The 21,527-nt window shown below is 38.2% G+C and overlaps 2 protein-coding genes and 1 long non-coding RNA gene across 4 annotated transcripts in view; 2 read left to right on the top strand and 1 right to left on the bottom strand.

The window, feature by feature from the left end:
- Positions 1 to 4,101: 4,101 nt before the first annotated feature.
- Positions 4,102 to 18,042, bottom strand: LOC103139640 (uncharacterized). The gene is made up of 4 exons (XR_476426.2): positions 17,954 to 18,042; positions 16,511 to 16,655; positions 5,313 to 5,449; positions 4,102 to 4,574 (listed from the first exon to the last, which is right to left on the bottom strand). It is a non-coding gene; the product is annotated as an uncharacterized LOC103139640 (long non-coding RNA).
- Positions 5,390 to 17,711, top strand: tmprss5 (transmembrane serine protease 5). Its single transcript, XM_007554386.2, has 13 exons — positions 5,390 to 5,469; positions 8,597 to 8,735; positions 9,027 to 9,107; positions 11,887 to 12,000; positions 12,377 to 12,512; positions 13,335 to 13,448; positions 13,544 to 13,587; positions 13,747 to 13,909; positions 14,013 to 14,197; positions 16,034 to 16,132; positions 16,256 to 16,398; positions 16,519 to 16,671; positions 17,518 to 17,711. The coding sequence occupies exons 1-13, from the start codon at positions 5,467 to 5,469 to the stop codon at positions 17,524 to 17,526; spliced, it is 1,383 nt and encodes a 460-aa protein (XP_007554448.1). The 5' UTR covers positions 5,390 to 5,466; the 3' UTR covers positions 17,527 to 17,711.
- The window catches only part of pih1d2 (PIH1 domain containing 2), a 4,514-nt gene continuing 787 nt past the window's right edge, over positions 17,801 to 21,527 (top strand). Inside the window, exons 1-4 of one of the 2 annotated variants that reach the window (XM_007554388.2) lie at positions 17,801 to 18,145; positions 19,573 to 19,699; positions 19,775 to 20,014; positions 21,167 to 21,435. In XM_007554388.2, the coding sequence (XP_007554450.1) occupies positions 17,960 to 18,145; positions 19,573 to 19,699; positions 19,775 to 20,014; positions 21,167 to 21,435 (822 nt within the window). In that variant the 5' untranslated portion in view covers positions 17,801 to 17,959. Of the gene's footprint in view, positions 18,146 to 19,572; positions 19,706 to 19,774; positions 20,015 to 21,166; positions 21,436 to 21,527 lie in introns of both variants that reach the window. The other variant, XM_007554387.2, reaches the window with a different exon arrangement.

Here is a 21,527-nt window from a genome sequence, read left to right as displayed (position 1 = left end):
GACAGAATTTGAATAAAAAGTAAACAATCTTCAAATCTTCATTACAGTCTGAAGGCTCAAGCTTCATACTGTAAGCAGGGCCCGACTTCACACAGATTATGTGGATTTCTCATAAGAAAATATTCATTGTTTGATGTTTATGGTCCCGTTTACTGAAAGCTATATTTGGTGTGAGCTGACTAAAACAATGGGATTTTTATCGACCTGCCTGCTGAATGACTGACCCTCCAGTCAAGAATTATTTCCACATCAGTCTGAAGGATTCCTAAAAATAGATTCTACTTATGAGACTCAGAATAAATGTGCTCGACTGTCCAACCACTCTTCACTAAAACACAATGATAATAAGGCATAGGAGGTTTTCACAACAAGGACAGCAATGTTTTGGTTTTAGTTAATAGTTAATAGTGAGACCAAGAAGAGAATGATGATTTTGGTAAATATGAAAGAATGAGATCATGAGACATTTTCATATGGTAAACAATGCTTCCACATTTCTATACAGAGCAACACTGGAAGAACACAAAACATGTTTTCTTTTGCAATAGGTTTGAAAAAGCATAGCATTATAACAATGCCCAGACGGCTAGGTATTAAAGTATTTAAATATTTAATTTAAAGCCAATTTTTATCATTTCACATAGCAATATCATGTAAAGATGCACAAAGGCGTTTATAGATTTGGACCAAAGCTTCATCAGTGACCATAGTGGAGATGAGACTAAACTGATCTGCAAATAAAAGGAAAGATTCAACATTAATTCAAAAGAGTGAAGAAAAGTCAAAATGAAAATGATGAAAGGTGCAAAACCCATTCATTTGAGTTCTCATGGCTGCATTCAAGTCAGAGGAATGAATTACCTTGTTAAGGCTGCGACTTATTCACAGTGATTGTTAGAAAAGGTCACAAGATGCAAATTTAGAAAATTGACTACTTGTACCTTTGATAATCAGCAGCTGCGCCTCCTCTAAACAGCCACCTAGCATGCTGAAAATTAAAATAATGAATGTCTACAAATTAAAGAAAGCTTTACCAAGCACATAGATTCAGATAACTGTTTGCAATTTCATTAGGAAATGGCAGCAAATGCAGACGGTGAAGGTCATGTTGAGGTCAGGGGAGAGCAGGAAAACTTAGATCACAAGAGAAACACCAAAACCTTCTGGTGGATGTTTACAAGATCAACCATTCATAGACAAACGGCCTGATAAAGCTTTAAGAAAAATAAGCTGCTGATTAATCATGTTAAAGCTGCATAAGTTATTACTAGAGGGAAATTAAAAACGGGATCTTTTTTTTTCTTTTAACCCAGAAGTCATGTAATTTTTCACAACTGTTCATTTCCAGTTCTGTACAAACTTATATTTATATTCCTTCTGATGTTCAGAACTGAGAAATTAGATACGTAGATAGAAGCAAATAATGTAGTCAAAAGTTGAGGCAGAGAGAAAACATTATATGCTGAACAGAAATCCATAAAATTACGGCTAAACAAAAAGAGACTTGGAATAAAGCCTCAAGCTTCAATCTATGTTATATGGCTGACATAAGCATACAAGAAGGAAGAAGTCATAAGAAATACTATTTCAGAGGCAGGAGGAGAAATGCGTTTTCATAGTGAAGAAACTTTATGCTTACAAACAACTACTGGTCACTGTGTTGGTCTGGCTACTGAAGCCCTGCTGCAATTACAGATCTGCAAAATGTGGCATGAACTGTTGTTTCCTGTGGGAGTCCAGAACTATTTGATAATCCCAAAACAAAAAGTGATGAATGTTTTTGGGTGGATTTAGAGTAGTCTGCCCTTAAATCTCAACAATTTGTGTAAGGAAAATTCTGAGAAAAATCTGTGTTTTCACTTGATAAGTGATTATATTTATGTTGAAAAGACCAAAGGTATTTCTATTTGCACTTTCTGGTTCTGTACAACAGGTCATCTTCCATATATGATATTTCAGAGGGACATCGCTCCACAGGAGTTTATGTCAAAGCGCATTTAGGAATTACGCATCATTTTTGAAAAACAATGTAAAGGAAAACCCATAGTTTATACAAGTTTCATTCTTTTAACATGTTTTTGGTTGTCTAGTATTGAAGTTTCTTAAATGTCATGAAATATGTAAAAGAGAGAGAAAAAAAATTATGTTTGTGTGTTTTGCTGCCTCGACTGTCCTTTCTCTCTGACCTTTGGCGTCCATCTCCTCTGAGAAGTCAAAGCCAAAAACATCGAAACATATAAAAGCCCACAAATGAGGGCATGAATTTTGAATGTGTTGACTAAGACGGTCAAAAACACACATTAAAAACAAAAAAAAACAAAAACAAACAAAAACCAAAAAAACAGGCTCTGTTTGAGCCTCATGATGGATTTCCATGTGGCGACTGAGAGACCACATCTGATGTTTAAGGTTTGGACACTGGACAGAAGCAGACACACTAATGACTGAGATAAGAGTGGAGCTGATTAAATCTGAGCACACGGAGCTGGGAGAGCACAGACTGACAGATGAAGATCCAAACTGGCCAACAGCCAGCGTCTTCACAGAGCAGCTTCAGACCGGGAACGACCAAGAAACCTGGGAGGTTCACAAAGGGGCTGCTGCGACTGTGCTGCACTAGAGACATTTTATTTTAAACTTCTGATAAAGCCAAAGTCTAGCCAGGACAAAACAGATTTTACACCGTTTCTTACAGTAAATTAAGAAATTAAAAAGAAAATGACTGCATTTGCTTCCAGTAAAGGTTGACAGTGTTGGAAAATCTCTATTCAGTTGGTTTGTCCAATCAGCAGTACATAAAGGCTTTTTTCTTTTTAAAGATTTTTTTTGGCTCTAGTGGCCTTTAATTGGTAGTTAATTGACAGGAAGGTGGGAAATGAGAGAAGGGGGAAGACATGCAGCAAAGGTTGCCAAGGCTGGGAATTGAACCTGTGACAGCTGTGTTGAGGACTAAGGCCTCCATATGTGGGTTGTGCTTAACCCCTGCGCCACCACAGCAAGGCTTATTCAAGAGCTTATTTGATATGCAGCAAATACTTGAATTGTTTGACATGAAATTAAGAAAAATTTCCAATTATTCATGTTTTACTTTTTTAATACTGCAATTAAGCAGCAGCAAAAATCTAATCCCCACACTGACTAACTCTGTATAGCAGCTTAAAGTGCACCACATATTTTCTGGATGTCTCTCTATATGATAAAGGAAACTACTGGTCAATACAAGGAAGCTATAAAACATCTTCAGCAGCAAAGTACAGAGCCCCTGAAAGCAAAGACAGATTGGAAATACTTCAAATTTAAGTGAAAACAGTGAAGAAAACATAAAGGGTGACTTTGAAAATAAACGAGAACAGGAGATAAAAGGCTTGTTTACCACCGAGTTACATCACCTCCCAAATTCACAGCACTAAGGCTTTGTGGTAGCGAGCAGACCACCTGCTGCACTTCCAACGTTCAAAAGACAAAGGTTTTCTCATCCAATACAAGATTTCAGCCTGTGAGAGTACACAGTACACTATGTACGCTGCACTGCACGCTACCTGATGCTAAAAGAACAAAGAAAATAGAGATCATCTAAATCTCATAGTACAATCTGGATGTTGCATTCATAGTAAAAGTTACAATCATAGAATCCATCAGTTCCAGGTCAAATTTTCTAAAACAATCTTTTTTAAGGAAAATGATAATAATCATAAAAATAAAAATAAAATAAAAAAGATAGCAACAACACCTCAGTACATGTGTTAAAGTCTGTGGAAGGTTCTGGATATTTATAATCACAGAAAACAGACGTGATTATGATACAATTCATATCATTAAACTCTGAAACAACGCAAGATTGATCCTCTTGGTATTTCTTTGGATACTAAATTAAATAACCTGAAATGTTCATCTTTTATCCAGTATTTCACAATGTTTACAAAATTACAATCTCCCTTTAAGATTTAGTTTTCTTTTTGATTTAAAAAGAAAGGTTTAATTAGATTTTCTAAGAATTAAATTCAGTTTTAACATGGCTTTACATCATATTTTGATATGTAGCCTGTTTGCAGACACCACAGAGGAGCATAAATGACTAGATATTTAGACGTCAATCTGTTGTTTTTTTTTACAGATCGCTAGTTCAGTGCTGCACAAGCCTAATCTGAAACTCTTTGTTTGTAATATCTCATTATTGAAGGTTTTTAAACTGAATTCAGACATATCCTTGAACAGATTTCCTAAAATCGTAAGGTATCTATAAGTAGATGAATTAAATAAATGTAGCAGTGTAAATAATCCTCAATGTAGAATAAAAAGTCACCAGAAGAGGGAGACATGAAATGGTTGTGAAAATTACCCAACTACAGCTCACATGCTTCTGCACCGTATTAATACCATCAACGCAGCTGTAGCTCCATCAAATGGAATATTAATCCTTCCACATTTCTTCTTATTCTGTGTTTTATTTGAAAAACTTTCAGGCAGCTGCTAGATGAGTCAAACAGATCTGGGCTGTCTCTCTGTCAGCTCTGTCAGTGTGACGAGGAGGAATTTTCTTCCTTTCAGTTTATCCGCTCACCTGGACGTTAATCCTGCACCATAAATGAGACATAAGTACAGATTTTTTTATTTTTTTTAAACCAAATGTTCTCTTTTGCTGAAAGAATCTAATTAGCTGTCTTCTGAGAAGAAATTCAATTCGTGTTCAAGAAAATGAAGTAATGACAGGCTTTGATCTTCTTTCTGATGAAGCTCAACACTTTTTTTTTTGACCGTACTCAAATAGCACTCATCCCTCTTATTCAACATGCTAATTATTTCCTTCTTTTTTGGAGGTAATGGATCTTTGCAGCCACTCTGGTCATACATTATGAGCTAATTAAGACAAAGGGCTTATTTAGAAATCGGGAAAACAACAAGTGAAAAAGCACCATTAAAGAGAGAGGCTATCTGTCAGTGGCAGACTGAGTGGACTTCATTTTCCCGATGAGTGCTGAGCGACGATGGCTTTGGGTTTCATCTCGTGGAGTTTGAAGTGATGCGAGACTTTTCAACAATTCACAATAACGACCTTTTCTCAGAAAGCGAAAACTGTCAGGTCACAGCACGTCTCAGGTGAGGAAAAGACTATCTCTTGGCTCAGGTAAAAAGTGTTTCCCGGCAACCACCAGGAGTGCCATCAATAATGAGCTCAGAGGCATCTTTGGAGATGTTCCCCCCTCCCACTTCCACATCCATTAGAAAAAACCAAATACCTGGTTTAGCTAGCTTCTGCTGGCCCCATGACCCCACAGACAAACAACAGCCTCATTCTCCTCACCGCTGCTGACCTCATTGTCTCTTTGTGAGGGGGAAAATCCAGAGTTGCATTCTGTTAAATGGCAAATCAACAGGGCCGGACCTCCATTCCTCCCCAGCCACAGGCGTACCGATGAACAGGAGCAGCGCTGCGGCTTTTCCACCAGGACTGCACACCAGGAAAACATGGTAGGAGAAAAAATAAACACGCTACTTGTTGAGGACATTGTAGCTCCATCTGTGACAGTATTCCTAAAGTCAACACTCCTGTGATATCTTTACATTTGCTCTTTTAGTTTACAGATTTTTCATCCTTCATATGCATCTTCCATTTATAAAGTAGATTTGTTTTCTGCCTTACGGTTAATGTACTTGACTTGTAATCATTCTGCTGGAGAAAACTGCATCTTAACCTACTCAAGAATTATAGTCCCAGTGGAAAACGGGACATGAAGCTCACAGACTTTGGGCTCCTAAAGTTTTATGAGAATAACTTTTCAATGGTAGAATGTCTTTATAACTAACAGTCCTAATATTTGGTTAACACTCCCTCATGAAGAAAAATCTGTGATTTTTCTTCAACCACAGATTTAGTAGCTGGTTTGAGGATATTAGTTGCTAAATATTTGAATGTTTTTGTTCCCAGCTTTTGCTTATAAATTTTTGGAATAGTTAAAGGCCTTTCCAAAGTACTAAACATGAACTGACATCATTATTACAAAACCAGTTTTTGTGTTTGGGATCATTGTCCACCTGGAACTACTATTTACATTTGTAGGCCTGTCACAATAATCAAATCAATTAATTGGATGATAAATTAAAACAAACTCATTCATTTCCATTGGCATGATTTATCGTTTCTCTCTTTCTACCAAAAGCTGGAAGACAAAAGTCTTCAGTTTGGTGCTTTTGTCTCAACTAGGCCCCTTTTTTGAAGAAAATGTTTATTTACAAAGACTTCTAAATTCATTTTACTTGTTGTTTGGTTTACTTATTTTGGATATTTAAAATGTCTCCCAGTCCCAGTGTTAAATGTTGATTAAAATTTAAAGTTTATTGATCTTTGAGAATGTGTTCTTGCATTATTATTTTGACGTTACCATTATATCACTTAAAAATTATCTCAAAACAACATTATTGTTTATTGCGATAATGTCTGGAACAGTTTATCATCCAGCAAAATTTGTTATAGTGAAAAGGCCTCCATCCAGGTTTATTAATTTGAGGTTGAACCTACAAACTTGATTTAATTTAGAGTATTTAGATGTGGTCTTCTATTATCTTTAGATCTGCTTAGTGAAACAGGCAAGAAAAAGTCCCACCCCATGATCCAACACCATGCTGAACAGCTTCAGGGTTTATATGTTTTAAAGCCTTACTTTGACTCCTTCAAACAGCCTTTTTGTCACTGCAGCAAAATGGCTCGATGCTCATCTGATCATAAAACGGAGTATATTTTGCACCAACCATCTGACCTGAGCAGTCAACTTTTAGAGATAACCTACGGATGTTCAAGGATAAACCAACAACTCGGGCTCAAATTTTCTATAAACTGAAAACTGATATAACACCACAGTCACTCTTCACAGTGAAGCAAAGTTCACATTACCATGGACTGAGTCACTGCTGAGCAAGGAGGAGGAATGCTCAAAAAAACAAACAAGTCAACAGCAAGACAAACTCAGAAAAAAAAGTGTTATGGTTAACAGACTGAGCTTTTTGCCCCCATGACAATGACAAGATGTAGGAGGGAACGATGGCGGCAGCGTCACGCTGTAAGCCTGTTTCACATGCGCTACAACCAGCAACAGGAATAATAGAGAACATCTGAAGTCCTCAACTTTAAATTCAAACAAAAATCCGTAAACTGGGTAATAACTATGGGGCTCGATTTTAGATTGGGTCAAGCAGAATAATATTAAGCTTCTGAAATGAGTTTGATGCCAAATGCAATAAAATGCAGTGAACATAAAAGTAAAAGAGCTAATTAAAGGGAATCCTGCCAATTCTGACAAGTATAATGGTCAAATATCCAAATTTATACCAAAAACATATCAGCTACAAGAACCATGTAGTTTCACTGAGACCATATGGTTTCTCTTACACTTGCTACCCAAATATTAGTGGGGATTTATCTATGCATGTATGCATGACTGCAACAAAATTATTTTAATAATTGATTATTCTATTGCTCACTTGGATAACAAAAAAAGACAAATTTTTATACATTTCTCATTTGACAAATTGAGCCTTTTTAAATAGAATACTAGAAGTAAAATATGCAAATAAAATATTTAAAAAAATAATTGAAGTAAGAAAATAAACATTTTATTGCCTAAAATGGAATAAAATAGCATTCCTTTGAGCCAAGTGAAGCTAAACTATTTCACTTGAGGAGTTCTGGCTAAAAGTTAAATGCAAAATGTTTTTTTTTTTGTTTTTTGAGGTTTTTTTTGTTGTTGTTGTTGTTGTTGTTTTTTAACAGTTTTGGCTTAATTACTGCCCTGAATATGTTCAGATCAGTAATTATTTTACTGATCTACATTCTCCAGTTAGTGCTACTAAATTAATTTCAACAGTTGATTCATCACTATTTTTTTCAATTAATTGTTTCGATTGTATGTATCCGAGCCTGTATTCATTTTTGACTATATGAGGATTAGATATAATCTACTATAAATTTCAATTTGTGCATCCTGTTTGCTTTTTAAAGTTTGAGGGTATTCACTCAAAAAACTAAAATAACGATTCGAATGAATGATTAAAAGCCCTCTAAAGAAATTATAATATGCAAATAAGCACTGTTGTATGTATGCAGATGAAGTGTGCACAGTAATTGTAAGATATTGACTATGCACGTCCTATATAGTGAGAAACAGGCCATAATTACTGCGATAAATTGCTTATAGAAACAGCTGCTTCTTGGCAAGATACCTCTGTGCACAGACACTCAGGAGTCATAAAATCTGTCTGAAAATGATGAAGAAATACAGCACTAAACACAACGTGCATCCAAGAAACAAAAACCGACAAGCCAAAGCCTCCACCAGCTCATTATGCCTCAATCAGCAGGGGGAGAGAGTTGACACACACATAGATGTTTACCACCCTGACTGCATACATCGGAGGCTGGTTAATGGCAGATAATATTCAGCGTTACAGAGGTCCTAATTAAACTCGACAGAACCTGACAGGTTGACTGTTGCTCTGGAGCAGATGGTCAGCACGGTTGCCAAATTTGTGTCATACGGAAGAAGAAGAAGAAGAAAAAAAAGCTCCAAATGAAACCTGACATGCCCCACTGTAATTCCCGCAGAGTCTTGATGGAGATGCATTGTCAGTGATTGAAAATCCAGTGGCCGTCAGTCATCCCTTTCACTCGGAGACAACAGCAGGGGTCGCGGCAACCAAAGGGGTGCAGGGCTGGTTAAAGGGCACTCGCTCTACAACTCACGGTAAGCACCATCCAGGTGACCTATACCAGCAGCTGATTGCACCAGTGACTACAGTCTACTACTTAACAAAATCACTTCTTCATTAAAACAACAACATTTATATTAGTATTTTAATTCCTTGGTATCATATTCCTAGAAAAAAAAAACCAAAACAAAAAAAAAAACAAGAGCTTAATTTCTTCTACTGTTGGTGCTGTGTGTTCACAGATTTACCAGCTGACATTTGATCGCACCTTTCAGCTCACATCAGGGTTCTGAAGGCATTAATACCTTTATTAACTGTTTCTGCAGCTCATAGGCTGGTGAGGCTGCTGGCAGCGGTGTGCGCAGTCGGACTCCTGGGAGGCTTACTTGTAGGTGTCTGGTTTCTAGGTGAGTCAATGTGTCTGAGAAATAATGACTAAATGAGCTTAGCTGGAGCTACAAAGTAAAAATAAAATGTGCTACAAAAAAAAATAAAAAAATAAAAAGCCTCGTTAAAACTGCTAGGGGGATACAGTGCCTCGCAAAACTATTCAGATAAGTTTCCTTAAACTTTGACGTTTTATAAAATTAAAAAGTCACAGATTTCAGAATTTTTATTGGGATTTAATGCCAAGGGGTGTGGGGGGGAGGAATGTGGCAATAAATTATATTCAGTTAAAATTTTGTGGAGTCATCTTTTGCTGCAACTCTTGGGAGTATTTCTCCAAGAGCACTGACAATAGAGTTCAGTCAGAAAGGAAAAACAGCATCTTTCAACATTTTAAAAGTTGTTTTAAACCTCCAGTTCTCAAAATTCCTATAGGTGAGCTCCACCGCATGAACACCAAGATCCACAGGCATGTTAAGACAGAACATATGTATGACAAGAACTTTTATTTGGATGCAATTTAAGCATTCTGTTCATACACCAACTAGGGCTGCACAAAATATCGCAAATATATCGTCAATGTACCATTTATAAGACTGTCTGGAGTGCAATATGTTAAGAGTTCTGAAGTTTTATTTTTCATGCCAATTCTATATTTATCGAGTAAGACAAACAAAAGCTCTCACCTGACAAATAACATTACCAAAAATGCTATTGGTTGACACAAAGTAGGAAGTATAGATTAGATGTTCCTAATGTAGACAGAGAATAGTAGACATAACCTCCTTTATGCCATTTCCCTCCAGAGTGGACACAGTGTGAGGCACTTTATTGGTGTTTGCAAATAACAGTCTGCAGAAGTCTGCTGGACCACATTAAAACCTTTCTGCAGAAATTTGCCTTAATTTTTCCTCAACACATAGTGTTTTTGCATGTAGGTCAAAAGTTTAATATTGTCCTCATGGCTTTCTACTTGCCATTGTTTCAAACAGAACATTTTTTGGAGTGCAAAACTCAGAGTTGTACTGTTGACAGATTTTGTCTCCTGGGTGGTTGAGCTCTCAATTCTTTTTAGTTCTTCAGTAAATGCTCTCCTTACCCAGCTTGTCAAAGCCAGTGAATTCAGTCATGTTGTGCCACACTCCACTTTCAGATTACAGATCGTCGTCTTACATCCCAAACCTGCTTTAAACCTCTTCACAACTTTCCCCTCAACTTGCCTGCTGTGTTTCTTGGTCTTTATGATGCTGCGTGTTCACTAAAAAAAATCACACACAGCTGGATTCTGTTTAGCAATTCTGCAACTTTGGAAGGCATTTGGTTGCCCTGAATTTTATTTAATATTTAGCAACATGTGGCTATAAGAGAAAAATAATTTTCTTACATTGTCTTAGAACCTTCATCAGATGTGTATTTTGGAAATATCAAAATTTATTAAAGTAATTCTGATAAGAGGACATAGTTTTTCAACAGTTAAAAACAATGCATGCTTTTCCTTTTGCTTCATAATTATTTTCTATCAGGGCTTAATAGTTAAGCAGTTGCTTAGGGCCCCCACACCACCAGGGGGGCCTCAAGAGCACCAAGCTAGCATGATAAAATATATCGATATATAAAATAACATTGTAAATTATACAAACTAAATGCTATTCAACACAGAAAAACTATTTCTATACTATTTTTACAGTTGTTACAAATAGATTATCTTCCTGCTGTTGAGGAAATATGAGATATCAAACTTGTTTACTGTAAATTTTGTGTTCATCTGCTTTTAAATAATTGAAATAATATGCCACACTTGAATACTACTCTGCATTTCAAAATCTAAATCTTTTTTGTTTGTTTGTTACTCCCACAAGGATAGAAACAGCCATAATGACACTGCTATGATGCAAGCTAACTACAAATGACGCTAATGATAGTCAGTATGTTACACACAGAGCAGCTTAGGAATAATAAAGCATCTGGTGTAGACATGTTGGTATGGGGGAGAGGGGGGGGGGGCAAATAAAAATCTGCTTAGGTCTCCAAAAAGGCTTGGGCCGGCCCTGTGCTCTATCACACTACATCCCTTGTGGCTGTAGTGTAACAAAATGTGAAGATACCGGTATGAATACTTTTGCAAAGCACTGCTTATACAATCTCAGAGCTAATGCTAATTTCCAAAAAGCCCAATAATATGTAGTAACTCGACTAACACCACATGTTTTATTCATGATCAATTCTGGGTGCTGCACTTTGTTATTACTTATTTGCAGACTTATCTTAACACAGATAACCCTGGAAGAACCTAATGAGGGCTGACACTGTTGTCTGGCCAATTAATTCATCTGGCACCAGTAGAAAGAATCTAATTATGCTTAAGTCTTCAAATGATTCATTATTCTCATTTTTATTTAAAAACCTTTAACAGGATGCAAAATGGGAGCTTGGCAGTAAATAAAAGCCGCTCGGATAATGTAACATATGGGTGTAAAAATAAGGATTACTTGAGTTCAGGTCCAGGTCCAAAAGTAGGAAAAAAAAAACTGGTTCATACTAATAAAACAGACTGTATTTTGGTCCTTACCCTATTTTTTTTTCCTACAGCTGCACCAAAGATAGCATTGTAAATCATGCTAAATTAGATCTTTGTTAGTCTTTCCAGATTCATCATTTATTTCTGTCAATTTTATTACTACACAGATTTTAATTTGCTCCAAGCACTAATTCAGAACGACTGGTAACATTTAGAAAAACAAGGTTTAGCTGCTCATCTGCCGGGGTGATTTTAAAACTCAAACTGCTCTCTGCGTTCAGTCAAACTTCTGCTGAGGCCATCTTCTTCCCAAACCTCGGTCGGGCTTGGAGATACGAAGGAGACATCTTTCTGCAACGTGACTGATGATGTCTCCGTCTCCCACCCACGGAAAGGTCTGCTTCTCTTCTCGTTTCTTAAGTGTCCGTTTCCCTCGGCTTCATGAATTAACAGTCAGAGCAGGAGTGTGTTGCTGCACAGTTTATTGTCAAGTGATTCATTACACGGCATCAAGGGTCACCTCTGCAGTGAGTTTTACATCAGCGGCAGCTAAATCTGTACACAACAGCTGCTTCTTGTTGTCCTTTGCCTCGCTTGCGAGAGAATATCATTGACTGACGTAAAAGAAACATCACGGTTAATGACCTCTTTGTGCCAACTATATTAACACAGGTACTTGTGCATTTTCAAAATTTATCGCCCTGTGCACCTATTCATTACTGCTGGCTGAGAGTTCGTCTCCGGAGGGATTTTTGAATCAATCAGGTTCAGTGTTTTACAGAATCAGCCCGGAGAACTCCCTACTGGAGATCCAGCTGGGGAGGCTGCACACCTGGCTGCCGGTGTGCTCCGAGAGGTGGAACTCATCGTTGGGAACACTAGTCTGCAGGCAGCTGGGCTATCTGAGGTGTGACGGCACAAACACCACGCAAACATCATCATTTAGACTGAGATCAGAGTGACAACTCCCCCTTTTTTTAAAACCTGCTTTTTAAACTTTACTCCTTACAAATATTCACCCCTCTTATTCGGCATTGTTTGATTCGTTTTATGCAACCAACCAACACAAAGTAGTGGGAAATAATGGGGAAGACAGACAAAAAATAAATAAATAAAAACAAAATTGTATGGGGTTCATTTGTATCCAGCCCCTTTTGATCTGTTACCCCTTGATAAAATTCATTGCCTCACCGGTTTGTTGGAGAACATTAGTGAACAACAAGCAGCATCATGCAGACCAAGGAACACAGCAGACATGTCAGAGATGAAGTACTGACATGGCCGACCATGTGAACTCACAGGCTAGGATTGGAAGGATTTAGTTCAAAACATATTCATGTGTCACCATGGCATAGTCAAAGTCCAGACCTAAATCCAGTTCAGAATTTGGGCCAAATCTTGAAGACTGATCTTCACATACATTGTCCATACAATTCAGTTCAGTCTGAACTTTTCTGCAAAGCATAACAGACAAAAGCTTACGTCTCTTGAAGTTTTAAAAAAACAACTAATTCAGAAGTGCTGGACACACATCCATAGCACAGATTTTAAATAAATTGTGTCCTTTTCCACACAGGCACACACTACATTTTGTTGGTCTATCACACAAAATGTAAATGCATTTAGATTTGCATGACAGCATATGAAGAAGTTCAATAGGGAAGAGTTCAAGACATAAACATAGCGTGTTCATTTGCGTCTCCCACTCGTATTTTCGCTTTCTTACCAGACTGACCAGGCATAAAGGAGTGAATCTCACAGACGTTGGGCCAAACTACACGGATGGTTTCATACAAATTACCTCAGAACAGAAGAGCAGCTTAGAAAACATGTGGTACTTCAGGTGAGGTGATTAATCTCAGGCCATCATATTTACACAGATTTAACTGCTAATATATTGATTACGCCTCATTAGTTACTCCATTTATTTTCATTTAGAGAGAGCTGCATCACAGGGAAGATTATTGCTTTGCAGTGTTTTGGTAAGCAAATTAGCTTGAACTTTTGATTCAGCATTTTCACCCAACATGAAAACCTCTGTAAAACCCCTGTGAAAAGCTCAATATTGGAACAATCAGTGACTAGATCTGCTGGAGCGCTCTCTGACCAAACAGGTCTCTGATAAACGATCCTCTGTGCAGAGTGTGGGACCCGAGCGAAGCTGCCCAGGATAATAGGAGGCGTTGAGGCCCTGCTGGGCAGGTGGCCCTGGCAGGTCAGCCTCTACTACAGCAATCGTCACACCTGCGGAGGGTCCATCATCACCAGTCAATGGATAGTAACAGCAGCCCACTGTGTGCATAAGTAAGGCGGCTGAACTTAACAGCGCTACGGGTCACAGGTCGGAGCGCCTCTGAAGGGCAGCAGTCAGTCATATACTGCGTCTGTTTTCCATTTGAAATGTCAGCTACAGGCTACCACATGTGTCCAGCTGGGTGGTCTATGCGGGCATTGTGACTCGTAGTTCGGCAAAAATCGCTCAGCACACGGGCTACGTGGTGGAGAAGATCATCTACAACAAGAACTACAACCACAGAAGCCACGACAGCGACATAGCGCTGATGAAGCTGCGGAGACCCCTCAATTTCTCAGGTGTGTCTGTGGACGAGGTTTTCATACAAAAACCGGTGGAAACGTAAGCCTTAATTCTACGTTTAATGCTCTAGCATTATTTTAAATTTGTTTCTATTTTTACTTTAGAAAAAATAGAGGTTATGTTTAGCATAACCTCACGCTAAACATTAAATATTATAATAATCCGTTTATTTGGGTTCTTGTATTGAGTGGGGACTGAATCCTATGTTAAGAAATGTGTTGCACACTCTCTGGCATCACTAGCATCTCTAAAACAATCTGAACTTTTTGATCTGAGGTCAAATCAGTCATAAGCACTTGTGGGCCTTCCCCCAACCCCTTATTAAACGCAAAAATTCATGCGACATTTATTTTATCTGCTTAAATAATAAAATAAAACATGCAAGTTTATATTGAAGCAAATAAAATAGTTAATTTTTTAAATGCAAATCATAAGGTTCAGGGATATGTTTTTCTGATTTTCAATTGTTTTGTCAGCCCAAGCCTGAGTAAGTCGCTGGACAATTGTGATCTGAAAATACAACAATCAGACACAGGTTCTAGGAACTTTAGTTGATGGTCACATTGTTTCCTTGGGGAATCAAAATGATGCAACACCAAGCCTTATTTCTTTTAGCCACTGGCTGTAAGACTGGATTTATCTTGCCACCACACACCAAGCAGATAAAGGTGCAATTAATAATTCAAAGTACTAATAAATGTCACTAATTAACATGTTCAATTAGTAATGTGCAATGACTTGAAAGTCTACACACCCCTTTTAAAATAATAGACAAATCATTTTAAAACCTTCCACTAACAAGACCACATTATCTGAACAAGTTTTGAAATGCCTCATGAAGTCTGACTTTTGTCCAACGTCTAAAAGTGGCAGAATAAATCTTTTTATTTCATATCCTGCACTGCTGTACTGTCAGAGTTGTTTCAAAGTGCTATTTTTCTGTACCTCCTTTGACTGTGGTTCAAAAGGTTATTTTCAAGCTAAACATTTTTTTTTTATCAGACATCAGATAGTAAAGGAAATACCCTCACTTCAAAGGTTTGTAAAGGAGATGGGAGGAAAAAAAGAAACATTCAAAGCTCAAAGACAACATGAGCACACAGTGACACCTCAGGGTGACCAAGCCTTTATAGCAGCTATAAATAAGTAAACTTTGCTGTTTCAGTTCTCCTACCATAAATGTGAACACATGAAGATTCCCTGGACTCTTACCAGCAGAGCATACTTTAACAGATAAGACAAAGATTGACATTTCCGTTAAATACTCCAAGTGGGTTTGGAGTGAAGAAAGAATGGCTACATGGAGCATCTATAACGCTCTTCAAACAAACTGTTTGAAATGCTAGGATGTTTTAAATAAAAACTGTTGTATTCAACCAGAAAACTGGATATGGGTCACATAATATAATGATTCAAAACATGTGGCAACATCAAAACAAAAATGGTTTAAAAGGCACACAATCAGTCCTCTTCAATGGTCATATCAGTCCTCGCGTGTAAATCATATAAAAAGCCGACAGGTGGAGCTGAAAAGAGGAAATGACACAAGAGAGACTTGAGATTTCTGGATGATTAAGAGGATCTCACTTTTTGTACGTTCAACTTTTGCAACATAGGAGAAAACTGAGTGAGGTCCTTCTGGCTTCCAAGGTCCAAAAGTGAGGAAATGTTTCCAGTGTGAGATTAAGTTACTGCACTTACAAACTTACAATGTATCTAAAGGGATTTACAAAGGCTGCTAAAATCTGTAACAGTGTATATAGATTTGTCAAACAATCAGTGCTAAGTGGGTTTTTTTTAATTCCTCTCCCCCTTTTTTTTTTTTTAAATAGACACAATTAGACCCATCTGCTTGCCGCCGTACGACTATGATCTCCCAGGTGGCACGCAGTGCTGGATCTCTGGATGGGGATACACACAGCCCGACGGCGGTGAATTGCGGCTACACACAGACCTACATTTCACTCGTGCAACAAGTCTAATTTAAAGGCACGTTGACAGAGCGTGACACTTGTACTGACAGGCCAGCCCTGAATGCATGTTTCCTCTCTCAGTTCACTCGCCCGACACCCTGAAAGAAGCCCCAGTTCCTATAATAAGCACAAAGAAATGCAACAGCTCCTGCATGTACAACGGGGAGATCACTCCACGGATGCTCTGTGCCGGGTACACGGAAGGAAAAGTGGATGCGTGTCAGGTTGGATGCATGTACTAGAAAGTACTTTTTGTTGTCTTTTTTTATAACATTAATAAAGATGTACACCCTGTTTCATTTGTGTACGGTTGTACTGAAGGCTTTCTGTGTGTACCTTATCAGGGGGATAGCGGGGGCCCTCTTGTTTGCCAGGATGAAAATTTGTGGAGGCTTGCAGGAGTCGTAAGTTGGGGGACGGGCTGCGCTGAGCCGAACCATCCCGGGGTTTACAGCAAAGTGGCTGAATTCTTGGACTGGATCTACGACATGATTGAGGTAAACACTTTTATCAACAGAAGTTATAATGCTTCGAAACTATTCATACCACTTGGAACTTAAAAAAGCGTCATTGGGAATTATTGTATGTGACAGAAGTCCAGTCAAGTTTATTATACAGCACATTTCAGCAACAAGGGAGCTCAAAGTGCTTTACACCGTAAAAACATAATATGATAGCTAATTGTGAAACAAGAAACAAATTTTTTGAAATGCCATTATCAAATTTAAGTAAATATACATCAAATATAACTATCAATGTTCCAGTTGTTATGAATCAAAGGCAGCTCTGAACAGGTGGGCTTTTCAGTTTGATATAAAGGAACTCAGCGTTTTGGCTGTTTTGCAGGTTTCTGAACGTTTGTTCCAGATTATAAGAGTACAAAAACTGAATGTTGCTTCTCCATTGTCTGGTTCTGGGGATGCAGAACTAGAAAATGGAGAAGCAGACAACCTAGTAGAAGAACTTGTGGCACAAAATTTGTAATTACACCACTTTACACTTACTTGAACCTTTATGTATATGGAGATTAAATTATACACAGGAGTACGCCACACTTTTCAGATTTTTATTTGTACAGTGCATATTTTTTCCCTGCATTAGCAGTTATGCCCTACTTTATGTTCACTGATTTATCAGAGAAGTTTGTAACTAATCTGCAAAAAAAAAAAGGGTGGAAAAAATTTACAGGGTGTGAATGACTGTGAAAGGCACTGTAAAAATTGATGTTCACAACATGACGCCTAATTATGATCATCATACACTACCATTATCATTAATTTTGACTTGCTTACAATGAAACATAATTGTAGTTTTCACTGACTGATGATCACTCTTTTTTGCAGAATTACTGAGAACAAGAGATGCAAAAAAAAAAAGAGGAAGATACTGCCGAGTCATTTGGGATGGTGGAGAACTATGGCTGTGTTTTATTTATACTTTAAATGTCAGTTAACTGACCTACACATAACGAGAGTGAAAATATAAACATACATGTTATATCTTTTATGTACCGAGTATAAATTGTACCCCTCTGAAAGCAATGTCTTGTGATTATTGCGCTGCAAAAACACCTCTTGACCACCAGGTGGCGACTGTGTGATACTTTAAAAACTAGTTTCTATAGCAACTAACAACACTAACAAAGTTAGCTTTACTTGTGGAGTTAATAAGACATTCGACATACTTTAGCTACACCAAAGAAAAAAACAACCGGAGGTTGCAGTTTAAAGCACCAGCTACCAACTAGCTAGCAGTTAGAAGCTAAAGGAAGACATTCACCTTCGTATGATGTCCAGCACCGGCGGAAGGGAAGATGTTTTACAGCAGGTCAGCCACTTTTGGGTCATGCTGGACGACTTGTCTCAAAGCGACCCAGCAGCGTACCGCAAGTTCATAGAGGAACAAATGAAGAGAGGAGCTGAATTCAACGCACCGCCTGAGCTCCATTCGTGTGTGCGAACTCAGATACTGGTGAGTTTCCTGGACGGTCGGCAGCAGCAGCAGGTGCGCTTGATTGATTAGGACAGCTTGCACTTGCAGATATGGGGACGTCAAATGCCGTCTGGATAAAGTTTTACAGTCAGAGGAGACAAAACATTGGGATATTCGGTCAAAATGGGAGAAAAAAGTACGTTTGAAAACGTCATGATGAGGCTATTAAACCAAGTAGACGATATCAACTTTGAAGCAGTCGGTGGCAGCAGCATCCTGCTGATGGAAAGTTGGAATGGTGTATTTCAAGTTGATGGAATAATAAAAAATGAAGAATACCTCAAAATTCTTCATCTTGCCTTCAATAAGCAACTAGACAGCAGAAATATGTATCAAACTAAAGGCCCGAGGGTTAAATCCAACACCCCATTTTTATGTAATAAATATTTTACAAATCAAATCAGAACAGTTTTTTTTTTATCTTTACATTGCCAAATTACATTGATGCAAAGTTGTTAGTTAAGACAGCCATTTCTTCATATTTCAACAATTTGTCATTGTTGACAAGTGAGAATGTCCCAAAATAAAAATGAGTTTGACACTCGGGTGGTAAACAATTACACATTTCAACAGGACACCAACAACCCATCAAAACAGTTCTGGAATGGATAAATTAGGCTAACACTAAGATTGTGGAAAGAGTCAGACTTTAACGTTTTTAAAAGTTTGTGAAAAACAACCACTGAAAAGCTGGGTTTGAACACCAATTCATACAAACTCTACTGGTTCTCATATGTGCTTACATGTAAGTCTGTCACAATAACACATTCTGATGGACGATAACTTGTCCCAGTGATTATTGCTGAAAAAAATTGTTCTTTTGAAACCTTTTTCAGGTTGATAATTGTATAATAATTCAAGTTGCCCTTGCCAAGACTAATAAACTTTAATTTTGTTATGAATACTTAACACTGGAGCTAGAAGATATTTTAATTATCCAAAATAAAACACAACCAAAAAACAGTAAATAAAATAGAAATATAAACCACACAACTGATACCATAAATAAAATGGGTTCTGATTGTCTGATTGCTCTTTAAAAAATATCAATCATTATAATGGAGATAATCAAGCTCATTTTGGTTTATTTTATGTCCATTTATCCAAACATTACTGGATAAATGTAATGTTTATCCATTACATTTAAAATAACCCATAGGAACCTGTAGTCCTATGGGTTATTTTGATCATAAGTGCATTAGACAAAATTCACAGGAAATTCAAAGTTTGGCACCAGCTTCATGTTTTTTTGTTGTTTTTTTTGTTAAACCCAGAAAAATATTTGATATATTATCACTCCACCCTGGGAACTGAATGCATCAAATGCATCTTTAGTAGCAGTACATTTGTATGATTTTTATGCCAAATGTATGTAAAAGTCTCAGGCTCATCTGTGTCCTTCCCAGGAGCCAAAGCCAGGTTTGCTCTACATTAACATTTGCAGCTGGAAGCGTGTGCCTCCGCCTCAGGATCAGAGCAGCTCCCTTCCTTTGTGCGGAGGAAAACTAGAGAGATGCAACGGCGAGGACCAAGGTGGCTGTAAGCTGCACGACCTTCGTCTGTGTTGCACGATGTGAGCAAGACATTCAAAGGTTTTAACCCCTGCAGGCTGTTTCGCTGTGCTGGATGTGGCGCTAAATCCTTCAGTGCTACAGAAGAGGAAAGAGGATAAAGTAGATATTAATAATATCTATATGCTGGCCCTGAGCTTTGCCCAGCAACAGCACGGGATGTCGTTATCTCAGGAGTACAGCGTCGTCAGCCGCAGTCCGAAAGGTAACCCGGACGACTTACAGTGTCGGCTCGGCTTTCAGAAGCTGCCAATCATCTCCAAGCAACTGGAAACAAGTAAGTAACCCACTAACCTCCCCAAACTTGTAAAAATAAGCAATTAATCAACTAATCGTGTAATTCAAATGAGATTGCTCATTTCCGTTAGGGATGCACCAATATAGAAATTTGGGCAGATATTTATATCCGATATTAATACTTCTGTTGTGGCCAATAATATTTTTCCAATCTGAGAATCCTGCACTGCATGACTGTCACTGTCACATGACCAAACAAATACTAAATGACCAACCCGACCGTAAACAAACAGCAACAAGATTGAAATAAATATCGTGTGTTAATATCAGCCAGGTTTTATTTATCGGGCTGATGTTGAGATGTTAAAAGGTGATGAATATTGGCTGATATCAATGTTAGTTTGGGTATATTGTGCATCCCTAATTTTCCATTCTGGTGAATGGCAATTTTGGTGACACAAACGTCAATGTATTTTATTTGTCGTCTCGGTTGTGAGTGTTCTGCGTCTCCATTTTATTTTTCGGTTTTGGTTATCATTTCATTTTGGATGTTTATATCTTTCTCTTCCAGTACTAAGTTTTCTTTTAAAAATTAAGGTTTGTTGGTGTGTGAAAGGGCTTATTTGCATTATTACGCCATTACTTCAAAATAGGCCCTGATTTTCTTAATTTTGGGAGGTCTGTGATTGGCCGATACTTACATGTGAAGCCGAACTTATCCACTGATCTTATCTGGCTCAACAAAGGTCTAAAAATCAGACACTGTCCTCTTTTGCTCTGCCGTGAGAGGTTTGATTGTCAGACCGGCCCACCAGGTTAGGTCATGTCTGCATGTTTGCAGTTACCAATAGCGACCCCACTGTTGCCAACTCTGTGACTTTCTTGCTATATTTAGTGACATTTCAGACAAAAAAGAAAAAAAATAGCATCAGCCAAAATCAGAATCAGCATATTTTTAAATATTGGTAATCAGCCAGAGAACTGCAATCAGTGCACCCCTATTTCAAAATGGTGTCAAACCAGTACAATATTATTGTTTACTACAGTAAGTTGTGAGTTACTTTATAGTACAGCAACATTTCATTCCTCTTACTCTGATAAGCTGCGGCAAACCTCTTTACTCAGGGCGCGTGGCTCCCTTCCTGCAAGGGAGTGTCGTCTGCATCCTCCCACCAGTTTCTCTCATTCACAGCCAGTCAGACTCCAGCCGCCCTCCTGCGACAGATCTCCTCTTCTCAGCGATCGGAGGAGGACAGCGCGGCCCAAATCATTTGCAGGCCGGCGGAGCAGACGAAGGCGAATTTGATCCAGGTCATTTCCAGCACTTTCCAGGGGCCTCAGGAGCCCGAGTATGTGGTGGAGGTGAAGAGCGATGTGGCGGGAGTCCCTCGCAGCGTGGAGCTGACAGTGGAGCTGCCGAAAGTTCGTTCCATGTCAGAGTGCCAGCTGAGAGTGTCCAAGGTTAGCAGCTACTCACCCCCTCTGCCCCAAACACTTATAATGAACCGCTTCGATTCCGCTGTGCTTCGCTGGATGGCTGAATGTCATATAAA

The sequence above is a fragment of the Poecilia formosa genome, unplaced genomic scaffold (genome assembly GCF_000485575.1).
Source record: "Poecilia formosa unplaced genomic scaffold, Poecilia_formosa-5.1.2 Scaffold63, whole genome shotgun sequence".
NCBI classification, from domain to species: Eukaryota; Metazoa; Chordata; class Actinopteri; order Cyprinodontiformes; family Poeciliidae; genus Poecilia; species Poecilia formosa.
Note: the sequence above shows the minus strand (reverse complement) of the source record. Positions and strands in the feature narration are given on the sequence as shown.

Coding starts and splice junctions, on each gene's coding strand:
- tmprss5 (XM_007554386.2), top strand. Junction 13,449..13,543: donor GAAAACATGTGGTACTTCAG/GTGAGGTGATTA, acceptor ATTTTCATTTAG/AGAGAGCTGCATCACAGGGA. Junction 13,910..14,012: donor GCAGCCCACTGTGTGCATAA/GTAAGGCGGCTG, acceptor TTGAAATGTCAG/CTACAGGCTACCACATGTGT.